General features: G+C 42.1%; 1 protein-coding gene across 1 annotated transcript; it reads left to right on the top strand.

Annotated features, from left to right (window-relative positions):
• The first annotated feature begins 292 nt into the window (after positions 1–292).
• Positions 293–14,998, top strand: ACADM (acyl-CoA dehydrogenase medium chain). The gene is made up of 12 exons (XM_065842306.2): positions 293–638; positions 3,217–3,316; positions 4,099–4,196; positions 4,303–4,372; positions 6,896–6,996; positions 7,083–7,163; positions 8,245–8,375; positions 10,240–10,348; positions 10,785–10,925; positions 11,006–11,101; positions 12,400–12,648; positions 14,537–14,998. Exons 1-12 carry the CDS (start codon positions 615–617, stop codon positions 14,606–14,608), a joined length of 1,272 nt encoding a protein of 423 aa, XP_065698378.1. The 5' UTR covers positions 293–614; the 3' UTR covers positions 14,609–14,998.
• The last annotated feature ends 25 nt before the right edge of the window (positions 14,999–15,023 follow it).

The following is a 15,023-nucleotide window of genomic DNA, read 5'->3' as shown; positions in this document are numbered from 1 at the left end:
TATGCAAAATGTGTTATCCAAAACCCGGCTTCCAGAAAAGTGCTTTATGTTTTCATAATTCTGTTGAAATTTCATACCAAAAAAAGTAATTAATAACTCAAAGTAGCTATTTATCCTGAAAGTTATATTAATAAAACCCTAAATGATACTGCTTTAGAACACTGAAGAAATAATATTAAAAAAAGTGTAATTTATGCACTGCAGACAATTTGCAAAATCCAGCAAAAATACAATGAAACTCCCCACAGGGACTTTTCTGCTGATCGGGAGAAGACGTAGGTGGTTGGGGACAGCCCAGGAGCTTCGCATGTGAAGAGCGAATTGTCCGAGCTTTGGGCAAACCCCACTTCCCGCAGCGCTCGGTCCCGTGTGCGCGGCCCCGCGGGGACAGGGCAGAGGCCGCTACGGCCGCGCCGGTTCCGTGGGGCGGCAGCAAGTTACACGGCGGGCGGGGCCACAACCGTGCCCGGGCCGCCGCACACCCCGCGGATCCCCCTGGGCAGTCCCCGGCCCGGGCCCAGAGTACCCAGGCCCGGCCTCCGCGCGGCGCTGGGCCAAGGGCCGGCTCGGCACCGCCCCCGTCCCGCAGTGCCTCTCCGGGCAGCGCCGCCAAGATGTCTACGCTGAGGGCCTGTCGGGTGAGCGGCCGGGCCGGGCGGCGGCGCGGGCGCTCGGAGGACACGGGGCAGCTGGCGGGGGGCCGGGCGGGCTGCGGGACGGGGCCACGGGGCCGCGGGCCCAGGGGCGCGGAGGGGCGGTGGCTCCGGCGGCCTCGGCGTCGCGGAGCGCGGGCGCTGCCGCGGGGCGAGCGCAGCCCCGGTCGCCCTGCCCGGCCGTGCTGGGTGAGAGGCGGCACCGGGGCAGCCCGCGCCGGGCTGAGCTCTGCTCGCGGTTCCGTTCGTCCTCACTCCGCGTTGTGACCCTGAGTTTATGGCCTCGGTGGTGTCCGAGTGGCATCGCCGCCCCGCGGGCGGATGCCCGGCCCGCTCTCTGTGCCAAAGGCCGCTCCGGCCCGGCCGCACCTGCTGCCCGTCCAAACCCGAGAGGCGGCTGCGGAGCACCGCGGCTGGCAGCCCAGGGTGTTTGTACAGTGCACTTCTTTAAGCACAGCTGGCTGTACTACACATGCTAATTTCTTTAACGTGTGTGATGAATAATATTTGTTTGAACCACCAGTAACCTCCTAGCTTCAACCTAGGAAGTAAAAATTACTCAAACTCAGGTAGTATCCTCGTTTAACACTCACACAGGGCTTTTTCTGGTTTCCCCATTTTCAGAGTAGTTTGTGAGTCCCTCACCTGGGCTGTTTGCGCTGTGTCCCGGTGCTGCTGTGTGGGTGTCAGGGGCAGAGCTCTGCTCTGAAGCCAGCTGGGATTTTATATATCAGAAATTATGCTTAGGGCGAAGATGGTTAGTTAGTGCTTACCATAGCACATCGATATTTCAAGTCCAGGCTTCTGACACGTTACCCCAGCAATAAACTGCTCTTGCCACCTCGTTTCATTTTGTCCTGAGTTGTGTGGGGGAGAGTCGAGGTTAGTGACCTTAGTTTATTGTTGTCCTGCCTTCGCCTGTGACATGAGGCTTTTCAAACACGTTCTGCAGTCCTCTCGGCGTAAGGTAATAAAGGTTGCGTTGCTTCCATGTGTGTCCATGTCATATCCTTCTCCTGACAGCGGATCACTCCAATATTAGTCCTGCCAGTTTAGCACTCATATTTCTGATTGTGGCAGAGCTTATGCAATAGTGCAAGGAAATGCAGGAGGAGTTGCACCTGAGCATCGCTGGCAGTAGCTTGTCTGATTAACTAAGCTGGTCTAACTAATCCGACTGTTCTCTGAGTCAAGAAACAGGGAAGTTGACAGAGCAGACAGGTGGTCATCCAGATTCTTACATGTGGCAAACCCTGATCCTTTGTCACTTGATCACTCTTGCAGCTTCCAGGTATGAATTCCACCTGTCCGTAGTTCTATTTGTGTCGGGAGTGTTGAGCCTCTCCAGAGTAACCTTCAGTGTTGACCTTGGATACTGCTCTGGTACAAAACCCACAATGGATGTGAATTCTCTAGGATAAATTTGACAGCTTCTTTCATATAGGATAACAATTAGAGTCATCTGGCTTTTCAACCTCATCTTGTCTGTTTCTAGATGGAATAAGGTCTAAACATTCTGAAGGACGGAGGTCTTTCTAGGTGTTTGTTGGTATTGTGTGTTTTGTTCGTGTCAGTAACACAAGACCTGGCGAGGTCCCATGGGCAATCCTGGACTATTTATAACCCGACCGAACAGTCCTATTCGGTTACACCACAACCTCCCCTCCCTGCTCAGCAGCGCACTCACTGCATTTCTTCACCCTTCACCTCTATAGGTGTTTTCGGTGTCCTCTGGAAGTGCTTTCTTCACCGTGTTCATACCTGTTATTGCCCGTGTTCTTTATGTTTCCTGCGGTGTGGGTTAGGAACCATCTCTGCGTGGCATTCCCATTTGTCAGAGCACAGCTATTGCCACAACTTTATTTCGAAGCTACTTGTTGCTGTGTAGCTTTCTGTAATGTCCTTGTCTTGTAGAGTTTCCAGTAACATTTCTGTGATATTTTTGCACTGAGTTGTTCAGTTTTTTTGATGTTATGAAATAAGTGGCTGATCTAATCACGCTTGTTTTTTTCTTTCTACGTTTTCATGTAAGAAAATCAAATATAAGCCTTTTCTTAGTGTTTAGGCAATTTTGTTTTCACACAGTATTGATTTGGGTCTTTCTAGAAATGTATCCAATTAAATATTTTTCGCTTTTTTCCCAAATATGTCAGAGATTCATAGCTATTGAAGGATGAAAGAGAGTAAACCAGCCTTTTGTAATCAAATTCACACATGTTTTTGTACAGTATTAAGGCATTCTGAAAAGAGCTGTAACAAGAATGCTTGTGTGCCCTAAACTTAAAAAAGCAAAGAAAGCAAATATATAAAGAAAAAGAATAAATTTGTGATAAGTATTAGGAAGAAAAATAGATTTCAGTCTGCTGAGTTCTGTCCTGTTTGGAGTATAATAACAATAATCACTGAAAGTCAGGCCAGCAGCTTATTAAAAGAAAGCAGACCTGAGTCTGGGACGTTATCAAAATATCCTGATAGATATTGGTTAATAGATAATATAACATGAGTTAATGTGTAATATAACATGGGGCCCTCCAACTCAGTCTCGCCTTCTTTTTCTCTTCAGCGAATGCTCCAGACCACTGCAGGGCATGGATGGAGGTCACATTCCAGTAAACCTGCGCAAAACTTACACATAAGTAAACCTGGAGCTGGCTTTAGCTTTGGTAAGTATTACAGGTTTGGAAAGAAATAGAGCAATTAAGGGCAAATTGCAGAGGTAAAAAAGTGAAATTAAGTTCCACATGAATTTTAAATGCTGTTTATTCTAAATTGATTTCTATTATTTAAAAAAAAAAAAAAGTTTGAAAACCAAAATTACTTTCTTCTTCAGCCTGGTCAAGTCAGATATGTGTGTACTGTTTATGAGATTGTTTTTCTTTTTTTAAACTCGTATTTATCTTAAGCTTTTCTATAGCCAAAGTGTCTTATCTTTAAATAATTATCTCACATTGCCATTTACAGTGTTAAAGTAAATAAATGTCATAGTTGAACTTGGTCATAAGGAAGTGTCATAAAGAAATTAATCCTCCTTTTGGGCTATTGCAAACATGAAGCGGATCTCGTGGGTCAGCAGCCAGATGTTTGACACCGAACAGCCGGGATCCTTGGACGGCGTTCGCCTGCTCTTCCTCCCTTTAATTAGCACAGCGTTCTCCTTGTTTCTTTTGGTAATAGCTTTGTGTTACGCGGTCCTCTATGCTCAGTTTTCAATGTTTTGTGGATGACTTTGTGTGCATTGTTGGTGCTGGTGAGCGAACAGCGGAGGTTTTCTCCCAGGAGAAGGACCAAGCGGAGCCTTTTGCTTCCAGGAGAGGCCCAGCCAGTGCTGCTTTGGGGTGTCCTGCAAGGACACTCTTGGTTTTCTTTCTTTACTCATAGTTGGACAACTGGCAGAATTAAAGACAGTAAAAAATTTGTGACATCTTGCTTTTTTCTTTTTTAATAGAACTTACTGATGAACAGAAAGAGTTTCAAGCTACTGCTCGTAAATTTACTGCAGAGGAAATTATTCCTGCTGCTGCCCAATATGACAGAACTGGAGAGGTAAATCTACCATAGTGTAAGGGCAAAAATCAATTTCTCTCTTAATCTGCGTAAAATTTAAAAGGCTGATTGTGATGAATCAGAAGGTGCTTTTTCCCTATTTCAGTATCCTTTTCCACTTATAAAACGGGCTTGGGAACTTGGTCTTATGAATTCACACATACCAGAAAGCTGTGGTAAGTAAACATTCTTTTCAATCTATAAAATGAAACAAAGAAAGGGCATTAGATTAGATTTATATGTGTAATTATGGATTTTGTGTAAAATAGAGAGTTGCATGCTTGAATAATCTAAATTTAATCAGTCGGCAGGTTGACACATACAAGTGTTGGTAGGTGTGGATGTAATCAGGAGACAAATTAGACAGATTATGATTTAGTAATTTATGACCAGATTTTCCTACAGAGATTGCAGGTGCCTAATGTTCCCCTGGTGCTCTGTGTCAGCTGATGAGGCAGAGAAATTAGAAGGTCGTATTTTGTTCTAGTCTCTGACACAAGCTGGAGCAGTTTAAGAGAAAGAGAATTTTCCAGTTTACATTAGGTGCAGCACAGCAGTGCTTTGGGAGTGTTTAGGTATATGAGTAACCATGGAAAAAAGCTTAAATTGTTTTCTTTTTTGCATTTGTATTACCCGAAAAAAGAAGTTAGGGAATTGTCCACAGCAGAGCCTTTTTTTGGGAGACTGATCAGAAGCTATATCTTGTATCAAAAATTTAATGAATGAGGTTAAGGAGCAAAGAGACAAAAGGAGCAATTGTGTGGACCAGATTTATTAAACCACAAATTCTAGAGAACCTAAAGGCTGAAATAGCTGGACCACTGCAGCGTATAATCACTTGGTTATTAAATGAAAAATTATAAGTGGCAAATTGGACACCAGTGGTTATAAAGATGCCTAGGGAAGATGTCGGAAAATACATACTAGCAATCCTGGTACACCCATGTTAATTAAGAGCAAGTGAGAGGAAGTACAGAAATAGTGGACACCGGTAAACATGGTGCGGTAGAGAAGGGTTTATGGAAGGAGGTCATGCCCCAGGAGGTCGTTGGGCTTCTCTGAATCTCTGGGGTTCTCAGTGTGTGAACAAGGGATGCCTGGTTGATATAGAATGCTTGAACTTCGAAAATGAGTTTTAAAAGTCAACAGGCTTCATAGTGAAAAAATGAGCAGCACAACATCGCTGATTCTTGTGCTGTTTGGAAAATCTATCAATAAACTGGAAAGGGGGGTCAATGCTGAGGGGATAGTTTGCTGGTAATATCAAGTGATTCAGCATACAAAAGATGAGGCTGGTGCAAAGTGCTGCAGGAGAAGGTCGTGACACTGAGTGACGGTTAAAATGGCAAATGCAATTCAAAAAAGGAACAGAGATACTCATGTGAAGGGAAAGACGCAATCCAAACTTCACAGAGAAATGGTGTCTTCTGAACTAGTTACTGCCTCTCAAAACAGAAATTTTGGGTTTTTAATGTATGGAAACATGGAATCACAGGATGGTTTGTGTTGAAGGGACCTTCCCAGCTCCCCCAGTGCCACCCCTGCTATGAGCAGGGACATCTTCACCAGCTCAGGTTGCTCAGAGCCCCGTCCAGCCTGGCCTGGGATGTCTCCAGGGATGGTTCATCCACCACCTCTCTGGGAACCTGGCCCAGTGTTTCACCGCCTTCAGGGGCAACAATTCTTTCCTCATGTCTGGCCTTCTGTAAACATCAGCATAATGCTCAGAAGTGGTCAAAACCATAAAATTTAAGGTCAGAAGGACCTTTAAGGGAATGAAGAAAAAAGCAGGAAGTGTAATTATGCTGCTGCCTGAATCCAAATTGCACTTGCCTCTTTAATTCATTATGTAGACAAATCCTTCCATCTCAAAAGAGCATTGTGGAAGAGGAAAAGGTTCCTAAAGGATGACAAAGATTATAGAAAATGTATCTTCCATGTGAGAAATGACTGAAATGTCAGTGTCGTGGAGAGTGTGAAAAGGGTTCGATAATTCAGTGTCCCTTTCAGTGTAACTAGAAGGCATCAAATTATGTCAGCAGATGGCAGATTCAAAATAAATGAAAGGAGATGGCTGTACATGCTGTGAAACTCATTGTCCCTGGATGACATTGGTGCTAAAATTTTACATAGATTTAAAAAAGACTGAAAAAATTCATGTAAGAACTGTGTGTCAAGGGTCAGCATAACGAAGGTACCAAAGAGAGGTGTTTGTGTGGCTGGGGGAGTCACCTGGAAGCTCAGGAAAATATTTGTGACGAAGTGGAGTTTTATTGTTCTTGTGCTTGTACGGACTTCCCAAAGTGTTGACTCCTGTCAGAAACACATTACTGAGCTGGTTGTCTAATATGGACACATCTTTTTTCCTCCCCCCAAAGTGTTGTGGTAGCTCAGGAGCCCTTTCTCTGCTTCCTAAGAACTCTTAATTCTCAAGTGTAAAGCAGTCAAAAAACCAGAGTGGTTCATTCTTGCCACTTTGTGCAGCGGGTCCCACATGAATCACACAATTGCCCTGGAACTATGATATGTTATTTTCAAATCACTTGTTATTTTTTTGATAAAACTTTATTTAAAAAGCTTGCATGGGAATGTCTAATCAAATGCACATGGGGAAATCAATTTTTATTAATTAGTTTGTATAAATCGCTAGTATTTTACAATTTAAACCAATTTTAGTAAACGGAATATTTCACCGGTAGGTGGTCTTGGCCTGGGCAGTTTTGGAGCCTGCCTTATAACTGAGGAGTTGGCTTACGGGTGTACAGGGGTTCAAACGGCCATCGAGGCCAATTCCCTGGGGGTAAGTTCTGTCTTTTCTTATGTCCCTTAAACTAGAATCCGCGTACTTTAAAAAGATGGATTAATGGTTTAAATATTTTCTTTCAGCAAATGCCAGTAATCATTGCAGGAAATGAGCAGCAGCAGAAAAAATACTTAGGAAGAATGACAGAGGAACCATTGATGTGTGTAAGTAGAACTGCTACACTGTAGAATGTTCCTAAATCATATTAACCAGTATTACTCCTTTTTTCTTTCCTTTCTTTCCTTTCCTTTTTTTATTTTCTTCCTTCCTTCTTTTTTATTTTCCTTTTCCTTTTTCCTTTTTCCTTTTTTCTTTTTTTCCTTTTTCCTTTCCCTTTTCTCTTTCCTTTTCCTTTCTCTTTCCCCTTCCCTTTCCCCTTCCCTTTCCCCTTCCCTTTTTCTTTCCCTTTTCCTTTCTTTTTCTTCTTTTCTTCTTCTTTCTTCCCAGAAAACACTGTGTACCCACAACTCAACTCTTTTTAGCTTGTAAGTGAACAGCAGCATTTACCAAAAGTCAGGGAATAGCTAATGAGATATAATCAATAAGCAAATAGAAGATACTACTTGGAAAATTGTCCCCATCCTAAGTCACTTATCAAAAATTAATACCTTTTAAGAGGAGTTGTAGGCATTTAAGAAGAATACAAGGTTTGTATAAGGAGAAACTAAGCTTGGATGGGAATTAAACTCTATTTGTGATCTTGAATATTATATAAGCAGTACTTGTTACATAGAAAGAGGTAGAGATTCATGTGCAATGCTTTAAAATCTGAAGAACTAAGCCTCGTGAAATGAAGGACACTGTGAACAAACTGTTGCTCAGTGCTCCTACTTTCAGATTTTAAAGATCTTCAGCTTTCACATCACAGTTTGTGAAGCCTGAGGAAGTAATGACGTAAGGGTTACAGAACGGTTCTGTTTGATTAAAAGACAATTTTATATATTATTATGGATTTATAAAGAAAATTAACCCATATATGTTTGGACACTTGCTCAGACAGCTGTTGCAGGATTGTTGGGGATTGAGTCGGGGTTTGATTGGTTGGTTGGTTGGTTGGTTTTTTTGTGTGTTTTGGTTTTATTTCAGTTTTGTTTAGTTTTAATTTTTATTTTAATTTCATGTTTGGGGTTTTACCATGTAGTTCACTTAAAGCTTTTACAGATCACTTTGATGCACATGGTCTGTGATAATTTGTGGTTGACTAAAAATAGAACTTTTATTCCTCAATATTTTGATTTCTTTTAGGCTTACTGTGTAACAGAACCTGGAGCAGGCTCTGATGTGGCTGGCATAAAAACAAAGGCTGAGAAGAAAGGAGATGAATATGTTATTAATGGTCAGAAGATGTGGATCACAAACGGTGGGAAAGCAAACTGGTGTGTTAACTCATGTTTGATTTTCTGTTGTTATGTTATACAGTGGCTTCCCCCCCAGGTTAAATCCTTGAAAGTTCTGTTATAAATCTGGATGTTCGTCATGTTTCAACACACTATGCTTTAATGTCTGAGCAGTTTATCAGAATGGGCTATAAGAACGCGGCCTCAGCGCTGTGCAAAGCCTGAAAAGGCACATGGGCGGTGACACGACAGCTCCTCGCTCCAGAAAGCCTCTCCAGTCGTGCTGTTCTCTGCTTTTCCTGCGGGGCAGAACAGCAACACCATCATTTACTTTGAAAAGTATCCAGGAGGCTCATCACAGAATCACAGAATGTCAGGGATTGGAAGGGACCTCGAAAGCTCATCCAGTCCAATCCCCCTGCCGGAGCAGGAACACCCAGATGAGGTTCCACAGGAAGGTGTCCAGGCGGGTTTGAATGTCTGCAGAGAAGGAGACTCCACAACCTCCCTTGGCAGCCTGGGCCAGTGTCTGTCACCCTCACTGAGAAGAAGTTTCTTCTCAAATTTAAGTGGAACCTTTTGTGTTCCAGTTTGAACCCATTACCCCTTGTCCTACCGTTGGTTGTCACCAAGAAGAGCCTGGCTTCATCCTCGTGACACTCACCCTTTATATATTTGTAGACATTAACGAGGTCACCCCTCAGTCTCCTCTTCCTCAAGCTCAAGAACCCCAGCTCCCTCAGCCTTTCCTCACACGGGAGATGCTCCACTCCCTTCAGCATCTTTGTTGCCCTGTGCTGGACTCTCTCCAGCAGTTCCCTGTCCTTCTGGAACTGAGGGGCCACAACTGGACACAATATTCCAGGTGTGGTCTCACCAGGGCAGAGTAGAGGGGGAGGAGAACCTCTTTTGACCTACTGACCACCTCCCTTCTAATACACCCCAGGAACCATTGGCCTTCCTGGCCACAAGGGCACAGTGCTGGCTCATGGTCATCCTGCTGTCCGCCAGGACCCCCAGGTCCCTTTCCCCTACACTGCTCTCTAATAGGTCATTGCCCAACTTATAATGGCTCATGTTCCCGGCTCCCTTGCTGTGTAGTTGTGGTGACTGAGATTCTGATGCTGATTCTCTTGGAAACTCCGTCACTGCTGGTGGGGCCAGAAACATGGCTGGATTGCACATTTCGCTGTCTGGAGGGAAGACATTTTCCAGCTATCAAAGAGTCCAGATCCTGCTGAGGTGTCTATGAAGTGTGCTTTATAACACCAAACTCTTTCATCAAGTCTCATGTGACACTGATTGGCAACGTGCAACATGCAAATTCTACTTAATTCAAGTGGAAAAACTTTATACATTTCCCCAAAAGCTGAATTTTCTAGTTATGTATTTCCTTGTTCAAGGCAGATCCATCAAAGACAATCTGCCAGATACCTTTTGACATTACTGAACACTGTAAATGTGATTTACAGCTGTTTCATTTCTAAAATAAATACTTAGAAGAATAAAACTAAGATTTTTGAAACCAGGTGATAACATATTATGTGCAAGAATGTATTTCCTAAGCATTAGTTTTTATGTACGTGCTGTGAATAGGTTTCTTTTGTACTATTCATGAAGCTGATATCACGAAGACTTAGAATACATCAAAAAAATGGAGAATCTCTGCATGTTGATCTGCAGTAACTTTATTAAATTTAATGAAATCGTGAATCTTTGAAACTTCCTCTCACTCCCTCTCGGTTTATTTTTAGGCAGTGCAAGAAAAAAGGCTTGTTGACTTAAAGATAGTATTTATTAGATGGTAGAAATGCATGTAAAAACATTTAAATTTTTAGCTTAAAAAGTATCTGGTGGTTAATTGTGAGAACAAACTGCATCCCTCTTCTTTGTTTTACACCAGGTATTTTTTGCTAGCTCGCACCGATCCAGATCCAAAAGCTCCTGCAAACAAAGCCTTTACTGGATTCATTGTGGAAGCAAATACCCCTGGAATCCAAATTGGAAGAAAGGTGAAGACTGTATCTCTTATTTGAGAAACCAGGAATTGTTGTTCAATTCTAAACCAGTAATGCAACAAATTACCATTTAAAAGACTGTTATGCAACTGAATATTTTCATAGGCTCATGTCAGATGATCTTTCCATTTTCACAACTTACAGAAACTATTTGTAAGACATAATTATAATTTTATTAATTCAGATAATGAATTATTCAGAATGACCTAAAGTAAGATGGCTTTGAAGAGCTGCAAAGGAATCTTTGAGAACTGTTCTGTTGACAAGTGCCAGTCAATGAGAAGTGGTAGGTCTTGAAAGGATAAGGAGCAAGCTGGAGAGGTTTAACCATAAATGCACACACAGTGAGCTTTAATTTTAGCAACTCTGGTTGCAGAAGAGGCCTTGAATAATCCAATTTAGTCGCACCTCTATACATTTCCCTTTTCAGGAAATTAATATGGGTCAGCGCTGCTCAGATACAAGAGGAATTACCTTTGAGGATGTGAGAGTCCCGAAGGAAAATGTGTTACTAGCTGAGGGAGCTGGCTTTAAAATCGCAATGGGAGCTTTTGATAAGACCAGACCACCCGTAAGTATCAGCAATAACTTATGTATGAAATATAGCAGAAATGTTGGATTTTTTAAAATTCTGTGCTGTATTCAATTCAGGTAGCAGCTGGTGCTGTTGGATTAGCGAAAAGAGCACTCGATGAAGCTACTAGATACGCTTTGGAGAGGAAAACCTTTGGGAGAGCAATCGTTGAAGTAAGTGGAGATGGGGTGGCAGACAGAGAGAGAATATAAATAGAAGCTGTCTTTTCACCCCAGGTGTACTACTACTGATTTTTTTCAAGGTTGTTCCTTGATTCTTTTTAGTTTCTTAATTTTTATATTATATCTCTGCAATTTTTGGGTTTCCAAGTACATAGTAAACTTAGTTATGTGGTAACTTCAGGATTTTTTTCTATAATTTATCGATGATACTAGTAAAAGGAAAAAGAAAACTCTGCCCAAAAACCTGAAACTCATGTACTATCGGGACATATGTAAGTTCTTCAATACTAATAAACAGGGATTTTCAGGAAAGGAATAAACCTCCGAGGTATGTGAAACAAGGCACAGTATTAACACGAATAGAATAATACATTGCCAATCGCATCTCCTACCAGTTTTAAAGAAATACGAATAAACAGCAAGGTAAATACCAGTCTGTCGAGGTTTGATTGCAGGGTGACAATAAAACTGCGGCAGATGTATTTTTGACCCCCTCTCCCCCTCTAACCTCTCCCTCTTCCCCCTTCCTACTAAGGACAGGCAATTGGGAGGGAAAGAAGGACCGAGAGAAGAGAGTTGGAAAATTTAAAAGTGTTTTACTAATGCTGCTAATAAAAAGTAGAGAAAATAGTACAAAATATACCAATCTTCAAAGTCCCAGCAACTGCAGAACCAGCACCCGAAGTCCTGGATTGGACTCTGCAGCCAACCGGAGCTGGATTCAGTCTGTCACTAGGCCTCAGTTGGCAGGGATGACTCGCAAGGTCCTCTCCTAATGTCGGCCATAAGGAAAAAGAGACGAGATCCTTGTGATCTCCCACTTTTATATGACGTATCATGTGAATGGGATGGAATACTTAGTTGGTCAGTTTTTGGTCACCTGTTTCTCATTGCCCCTCTCACGGGATGTCCATCCATCCTTATCAGTGACCTCGCATTCCATTGCTGCGTCTACCAAAACATGTATCTAGCTTTTCAGGAAAATGCAGTTAGTAAGAAGACTTCAGCTGACAGGGAAATTCACTAAAAGAGAAACTTGTTTTTAACAAAACCAGGACACAATCTCAGTAAAGAAGAACTTAATAATTCGGTATTTAATTGCCATGACTAAATGGATTTGAGACTTAAAAATCTGATTCGCCATATGATTGCGAGAACCTGATCCTCATTCCGTAGAACTCCTCTAGTGTAATTTACAGAATTTGTTGGAGAGGTGCCTGGTTCGGGTTGTTCTTGGATGCCGCAGGGCGCTGAGCGGGCTGCTAAATCCGGTGTGTCCCTGTCCCCAGCACCAGGCCGTGTCTTTCCTGCTGGCCGAGATGGCGATGAAGGTGGAGCTGGCGCGGATGGCGTACCAGCGTGCGGCCTGGGAGGTGGACATGGGCCGCAGGAACACCTACTACGCCTCCATCGCCAAGGCCTTCGCCGGTGACATCGCCAACCAAGTGGCTACAGACGCAGTGCAGATTTTTGGAGGAAATGGGTTTAATACTGAATATCCTGTAGAAAAATTAATGAGGGATGCTAAAATCTACCAGGTGAGTGAAAGAATGTCATCTTTATAGTAATGCATAAATTTTATATAAAGTGAACTAATGGCTACTTAAATCATGATGTACACATGTTAAAAAAAAATGTTTTTAGAGTGAAAGCAATAATCCTTCAATTTAAAGAGTCAGGCAAATTCTTGCATACAAAAGTCATGGCACTGGACCAACAACTAAACCCACGTAAGAGAAATAAATTGATTTTCCTTTTTTTTAATTTTTCTTTATTTTTCCCAATGTGGTAACTCTTTGAAACTCTTGGATTCTTTGATTTTGAAGCTTTTGTACCCTTAGAAAAAAAAACACCATAGAAAAAAATGATAAAACTAACAATGCTTGCTTTGGTATTCTGTAAGTGGAGGTGGTTTATGTGTAATGCTGTTCCTGACAACCCCCAGTGATGGAAATCCGCTGACATTCACATGGTCCCTGCCTGACACCTGTAGCTTTCCTCTCAGCTTGAACACTAACACAGCTTCTTCACCTTGTTCCTCATAAACTGTGGGGGCTTTTTTGTTTGGTTGGGGTTTCTTTTGTTGTGTTTGTGTCAATTTCTTTTCCTTGTTTGGTTTTGGGTTTGGTTTGGTTTCTTTTTTTTCTTTCTGTTTCCAGCCCCTTCATCATTTGTTGCTTTGCCCTAAACATTTGGTGTGAAACTTCCGTATCATAAGCTGAGTACAGTATTCTGGTTGAGCTGAGTACTGAGTGTCCTGAAATGATTATCCTGTTTGTGTTGTATTAACAGAAGTGTGGCACAGCCTGGAGCGATTCGCCTTTTTTGTAACATCAAAACCTGTTCATATTTACTCGTGTTTGGTCCATAGTTACCCATAATCCCTCGTTTTTTTTCTGCAGAGTCACTGCCAAGAAATTATTCCATGTAATGTCGTAATTCTATTAGCATATTTTAATTGTGTTCAGTTTCACCTCTTTATGACGTTAATAATGACTAGGCAAAGCATATCAAAAGAGATACCAAGAAACGCGTGTGGACCATGCCCTGTAATGCTGGTTAGATATAGCAGCTGTCATTCCAGGTAGTTAATGTTTCTCCTACAGCTGACAGAGGGTGCTGGACACTGGAACAGGCTCCCCAGGGAGTATTATTCCTATAAGTAAATGAGAAAGTGAATTTGCATGAATTTAAACAATTTCCCAAACTAAATTCTGGCAGAACTGGGAGCTGAAATACTTTAAGCCCCTAAAAGGTGTTGGCTCAGCTCTTGCATTATGTTGCAGTGTACCTGAGGAGCACAGGGCTCCTTCAGTGCTGGAGCTTCATGTGTGCTTTGTTTTCTATCTTGACTTAGAGCGAGGAAAAATAGAAGAGAGGGATGATGCAGACTGTTTCTAGAAGAAAGTGCAAGAATAGATTATACTGAAAAAAAAAAAAAACAAAAACACACAACAAAATCCCAAACAAAACTGTATGGGTGAGCGTGCTAGTTAACAAGAAGCAATGGAAATAAATGGATCAAAGAGAACATTTGGTATGACCCTGAAAGGATAGTCAAAGGAAATACACCACTATCGCACAGGTCACCACCCCCCTCCACCTACTCTTTTAAATCCTACTTCGCAAAACCTAAATTATCTATTTTCTTCCTCAGATAAGAAATTTTCCTCATCCTTCTTCGCCCACCATGTCTGTTTATTTTCATGAGAACTTTGAGTTTAGATAAGAGCACCTGAGAGAACAAAACCATCTCTCAATATGTGATTTGTTCCACTTAGCCCACTGTAGTTACTCTGTCACACTGGAATTCTCGGTTTTCTGTTTCTGCACATCCTAATCCACACTGGATTAGTGCTGTGAAGGTTTAAGAGAGTAACCTTTTAAAAAATCATCAGCTAACATTATTGTAATTCTTCTTTTCAGATTTATGAGGGAACTGCTCAGATTCAAAGGATGATCATAGCTCGTGAACATGTTAGCAAATTTAAGTCTTAAAGAAACATCTGAAGTGTGTCCAGCGCTGCTGTGGTGTTCTGTGTTCTCATGGAAAGAGGATTTTAGTGCATTACTCAATAAATTAAAAAGGCATAAATCCCTCCCTTCCCCCCCCCCCCCCGCACAAACACACTTTCCTTTAAAATCTTTGTATTCTGTACGTTATTAAGCACTACTTCTGTTCTCCCTTTCCAGTCCCTCGCTTCATTCCTGACTAGCAAAGCTGGTATTTTCTAAACAGAATATTCTGAATTCCAAAGTGATTGGTTGTTCCAATACAAAATGAGCAAGAAATGAGAACCTCACAATGCAGTGTTTTCTCACTGTGAAATCAGATGATGAGAATGTTATTTCGGACAGTCACTGCTGCCTTCTAATAAATTTTTTTTTTAAGACAAGTGTGGCTGGTTTTTAT

The sequence above is a fragment of the Patagioenas fasciata genome, chromosome 6 (genome assembly GCF_037038585.1).
Source record: "Patagioenas fasciata isolate bPatFas1 chromosome 6, bPatFas1.hap1, whole genome shotgun sequence".
Classification (NCBI taxonomy): Eukaryota; Metazoa; Chordata; class Aves; order Columbiformes; family Columbidae; genus Patagioenas; species Patagioenas fasciata.
This window is presented reverse-complemented; position numbering and strand designations above follow the sequence as displayed.

Coding starts and splice junctions, on each gene's coding strand:
- ACADM (XM_065842306.2), top strand. CDS start 615: ATGTCTACGCTGAGGGCCTGTCGG. Junction 4,373..6,895: donor ACACATACCAGAAAGCTGTG/GTAAGTAAACAT, acceptor TTTCACCGGTAG/GTGGTCTTGGCCTGGGCAGT. Junction 10,349..10,784: donor GAATCCAAATTGGAAGAAAG/GTGAAGACTGTA, acceptor TTCCCTTTTCAG/GAAATTAATATGGGTCAGCG.